This window comes from Limulus polyphemus, unplaced genomic scaffold, assembly GCF_000517525.1.
Source record: "Limulus polyphemus unplaced genomic scaffold, Limulus_polyphemus-2.1.2 Scaffold185, whole genome shotgun sequence".
Classification (NCBI taxonomy): domain Eukaryota; kingdom Metazoa; phylum Arthropoda; class Merostomata; order Xiphosura; family Limulidae; genus Limulus; species Limulus polyphemus.
The window spans coordinates 75612-81002 of record NW_013665795.1 but is presented as its reverse complement, the minus strand read 5'-3'; the positions used below and the strand labels follow the sequence as shown (position 1 = coordinate 81002).

Genomic DNA, 5391 nt, shown 5'->3' with positions numbered 1-5391 from the left:
CACGGGGGTGCTTAACTTTTTTCAGGTGTATATATATATACACACACACAGGTAACTTAAATACAACTAAAGGTGACCAAATTAACCCTTTTCACACAGTGTTTTTTTTTAAATCATGGCATATGCTATCAGTAAGTCAAAAATAATTCCATATGATCTCACCCCCTCAAATCAATTACATAGTAATACTATAACCAAAATGTTCAGATTTAATATTAATGTTATAAATTTTATTATACATTTTAGATGAAGTAATAAAAAAAAATCAAATAATCAGTCCTAATTTTGATTTTCTTGGCCTGTATTTCAGATAATGAGATGTTTAAGGGTATTTACTTTTTATGAATGTAAACAGCAGAATGACCAATATACTGCCACCAGCCTGGAAAGGGCTAAAGCAAAGGTTCAGGGAATTGTAATTACCTTGTATTCACTGTATATTGGCTCCACTGCAATTCTGTCTTCTTTTTGTGCTTTTCTGACAAATATACATCAATTCAATAAAAACGATGGATATCAAATAACATCACCATATGCAATGAAGGGTCAAACAGAACCAATGTTACCCAGAAACTTTTAAGATAAAAGTTTAAAACTAAAGTAATTAAACATAATTTTCTTTAAAGTTATATATTCTAAACAAAAGGATTTATAAAAGAAAAAAATCTGAGTAAATTTTGATAGAATATACAAGAAATAAACTTCATAGTGACAGCAAAAATGATCCAACACAGTTTCACTTGCATTTTATTAATGTGAAGATGTGTTTTTAAAAACTGAACTTTCTTTATCATTTGTGAAGTTGATGGTATGCCAAGTTTACCAACTTCTCGCTTGGAGAATAATGCTTTTATCCACTTCTGTTATAGTGTCCACCATGACAATGCCTGACTTGGACCACAACCAATAAAAAGGTTGATTTACCCAATATTTATACCACTACAGCACTGCCTGTAGTAATCAAATTTTGAAATAAAAAGCTATACAAGTTTAGTTTTTCTTTAAACCACTAATCATGAATAGAAACTTCACTGGACTTTAAGTTTTCATGTAGAATATGAAGTTTAATTGTACATTTTAAGTTTTCTTCTTATAGTTATATAGTAATATACACACACACTTCTATTCTGGTAAAATATCTACCACTGGATCTCAATCATAAGAGTACATCATTTCAAAGTAATATAATCTAGAGTAACAACTGTTAAAAATGAGTAGCAGCTAGGGTTTTGTGTTTAAAGGTAACATAATATTTCAGTTCTAACACAATAACCAACTCCATAAACTTTAAGGTACTAGCTATAATAAAGCGTAATTCAATAATACAACTACAAATATTTATCGTGCTTGTGTACTGATCCAGGTGGAGAGTTGTCTACTTGGAACTTGAGCCCTCATAGCTCAGTTAATGTTTTACTTAGTTCAAGTCCCAGTCAAGGCAGATTGCTTTTCATTCATTTCACATGATTACATGAAGTAACCTTTTTTGTTTCAGATGCAATTTAAATAAATAACTTATTAAAAATGTATTAAATGTTTAAGATATAAACTGTCATAAAAGGTACAAGTGTCATAGATGAAATTTCACCATTCTATGACTTGTATATTTGGATATATTGAGATAATTTTTCTAAATTTCCATGCAGTTTCTACATTCTGTTGAACTCATCCATACTGACCTCTGTCGAAAGTTTGTAAACATGTTCTAAACCTTTTACACAGGTAAAGATTACATACTGTGGACTTCGTTCTTAAGTCTCAAGCTAGCATTGTATGCATTTCTGTATGAACTTCCAGACAGTTAGCATACTCCAACAGGTAATATGGAATCCTTTACAAGCTGGCTATTGGGTGAAGTATGTAAACTGAAGACTGGGATACATCAGTCTTTTGCCTGACTAAAAAAGTGGAGGAGGGAAAGGGGATTTCATGTATAATAGTTTTTCACTTGTATCTTGCTTATGGTCTCCTTTGTCTTGGAAAAACTCTTCACCTCAGCAGCCATTTAAGTCACAACAGTAAGTTTTAATCTGACCAGTTTAACCACAAACATACTCGTGAATAAAGATTTTGGTTTATTTCTTCACCTGTGTTTTTGTTTTTTGTGTTTTTTCGCTTTGTTGTCTGTGTTTGATTTATTTCTCCCTTAACAGTCCTGAATCTGCATTTAAGGATACTTTAAACTTATTTGTCAGATATTCCTGTATCTAAATACAACACAATCTTTTTTGTGGAAAATGAGATATGATTACTGAAGTACAAAATAAAGTTGTATGTATGATATTTATGCTCATAGTTGCCAGTCTGTTAGATAAACACAAATAGTTAGGATTGGTCAGGAGAAGGGAGGAGTTTTCTTACAATTAAAGAGGAGGAAATATGTAATAATCCAGTTGGAAATTTTCTGCTTGAAGCTTCAGCCTTCTTGCTCAGTTGGTAGTCTCAAATTACAAGTGTGAGGCAGGAGTCGTGGGTTCAATCTCCATCCAAGACGAATACTTTTAACCTATTTTTAGTTATTAAAATTCTTCTAAAAGCTAGCTTCTAGTCCTTAATCATACATTCCTACAAAAAAACAATCACTAGTTCACTTAAAACTTCCATTAGAAAAAAATTGTTTTGCAGAAGATCTCCACATAGTTCTTTAAAGTATGCTGGTGTAAGAAGCAGCTATTATTTCAGTATCTATAAATCTCTCATTTGTCTTATATCAAATTTCCTTAAAGTTGTATTTTGCAATGCTAATTTGCTATGTTTAAGCATCACAAGGATTTTTTCTTTAACAAGTTTTTTTTTAATTGATTCAAACTAGTGTTTCTACATTATCAAAATATGTACTTTGTATGTCACATTAATACCAATTATTTAATTTAGTGTTAAATTAACTAATTACGTTTGAGGTCACTACTTACTAAATTAATGTACAATTCTAATTTGAATATCATTTACACAAAGTTTAAATTCTTCTTTATGAAATCATTCTTTGATTAGTAGAAGAAACATGGGTATGCTGCGTATTACCAAATACAGTTTTATGACAAATACTACACTTTGTTGCAGTTGTCTAGCTAAATACTTCAAATTACATTAGCCTGAACTGATAAATAACTTGAACAGACAAAGTAAAAAGTGTTACTAACTGAGAAAATTCATGTATTTAAAAACTTTGTCTCACATATGCTCCTGTATTTTGTTTTAATTACAGTCTCAATGAAGAAAGACTGAAAAGAAGTCTTCTTTTATGTACAAATGACTGGCAATTATTGGTTATCATGATAATGCAAATCAGGCATCCTAACCTAAGATGATTGAACTAACCCCTCATGCATGCAGAAAAGGAAGAAAAAAACAATTGAATAATATATCCAACAATACATTTTTTTTGCTTGAGAACTGTAGCCCATACAAACTCTTGAGAAGTAAAATAAAGCTAGAAATAATTATATCAGCTGTTATGAAAGTAAAAATTATATATATATATATATATAATGCAAGTGTAATTTAATTAATATTGGAATGTACATCTTACTTTCCATTTTTGTGTTGGAACCCTTCTTCAAATTCACGTATAATTTTCTTTAATCTTCGTTTCTCGGTTCTTGTTTGCCTTTGCCGTTGAATCAACTCAGATCTAAGTTTTGAATTGTCAGGTAAATACAGGGATTAAAATACTTATCCATTTCAATATTTATTTAAGAAGCATAACATCACATTAATTGCTTTATTATAAGTGCAAAGTTAAATGGTTTGGAACAAATATAAACCATATTAGAGCACTTGCAACTTTCTTATGAATTGTTCCATAAAGTCAACATATGCTGAAAATTACAAAATTACAGGTAAGGACTTAACCTTAAATAAATTTATTTATGTTCACACATCTCTTAGGACTAATTATAATACCACAGTTATCTAATACTAAGGGCTTAATCAAAAAAGTAACACAAAAACAAAACACCACTTACAAAGATAACTCGTGAAGATTGGAATTTTTTATCTCTGATATCACAAATTCCTCTGCTGGTTTGGTTATATCACTAACTCTATGATCAGTCACACAAGTATGCTCTTTTTTAGGCAACAAATTAGATGTAAATGTTTCTGTAACAGATTGTAGATTTCCTTTCACCTGGCCCTAGAATAATATACATAAACTATATGCACAATAGTCATTGGTTGTCAACTTTAAATTGACAAATGGAAGGTTCACAAACATAACAGTGAAACTATAAAAAACAACATCTATTTAACTTAGTAGTGTACACACACACACACACACACAAGTAGAGAGAGCACGTGTGCAAGGAAACAATGAATTTGAAAAAATTATTGTGTTGTTTTAACTGTGGAAGAATTTATTAAGAATTTCAAAAGTGTTCAGATTTTAAAAACAGTGGTGGTAATTTGAAAATTCACTGCAGTTCTCTCATTGCTTGTAATAAAAGTGCAGTTGCAATAAATAAATACTTTTTTTTTTCCTACAGTTATATAACCAATAGGGTATAAACACACACACACACACACACATGCATGCACAGAGCACTGTTGCACGACCACCTGTAATTTTACACTACACACTCACCAAGGTGCAATATCTTTCTGGAGAGGTAAAGTTCATGGGAACATTTTCTAAAATTGGCTGTAGCTCTATTCCACTTTCTTTTCCCACAGAATTTCCAAAGGTGCTAACTCTGCCAATCATTCGCTTAACATCGCGATAATGATCATACACAGGACGCATCATCTCTCTCTGAATCTTTGTAGCTGGTCGACCATAAATTTTTTCAAACCTCAAAAGTTCTTTCTGAACAGCTAACTTTTCCTCTAGCATTTGGTCTTTCATCATATCCTAGGGAATATTGTATCTAACTTTAAGAATTATATAAAATACTGAATATTAATACTAGGATACTTATCCAAATATTCTCAGAAAGTTAAATATGCATATACCATCATAAGTCACCAGATGTTAAACATTGTGTTGCCACCAGAATGCACGTTAACTATAAAAGTTACTGTACCCACATACAATGTTCACAACCTATGTTTTTAACCACAAATGTACATCATATGTGAGGATTAAGTGCTAAATAAATATAATATTATTTTTTTAACTTTGAATTACTGAGGTGTATGTATTAAAATGTTTAGCTATACTTTTTAGTAGTCTGTAATCTTAATTTTTCTTTTTCACTGTTTTAATTCCAACTGATCTTGTTATCAAAATACTTCAAATATGGTCATTATGTTTCAAACATAAGAAGTTATAGTAAAAGTGAATCACTGTAATTCATGGCTTGGATGGCTTTAGAGACTGATTGACTCTTACACAAATATCCCTTTCCTTCATAACACTATTAAGGTTATTCCCATCCAAATTATACTTATAAT

The 5391-nt window shown here is 30.6% G+C and overlaps 1 protein-coding gene across 1 annotated transcript in view; it reads right to left on the bottom strand.

The window, feature by feature from the left end:
* Nucleotides 1–5391, bottom strand: part of LOC106478153 (protein FAM13B-like) — a 33774-nt gene that overhangs the window by 2985 nt on the left and 25398 nt on the right. Inside the window, exons 19-22 of the mRNA XM_013938671.2 lie at nt 4583–4849; nt 3966–4135; nt 3530–3631; nt 424–478 (exon numbers count right to left, since the gene is read on the bottom strand). Coding sequence (XP_013794125.1) covers nt 424–478; nt 3530–3631; nt 3966–4135; nt 4583–4849 — 594 coding nt within the window. The remainder of the gene's footprint in view (nt 1–423; nt 479–3529; nt 3632–3965; nt 4136–4582; nt 4850–5391) is intronic.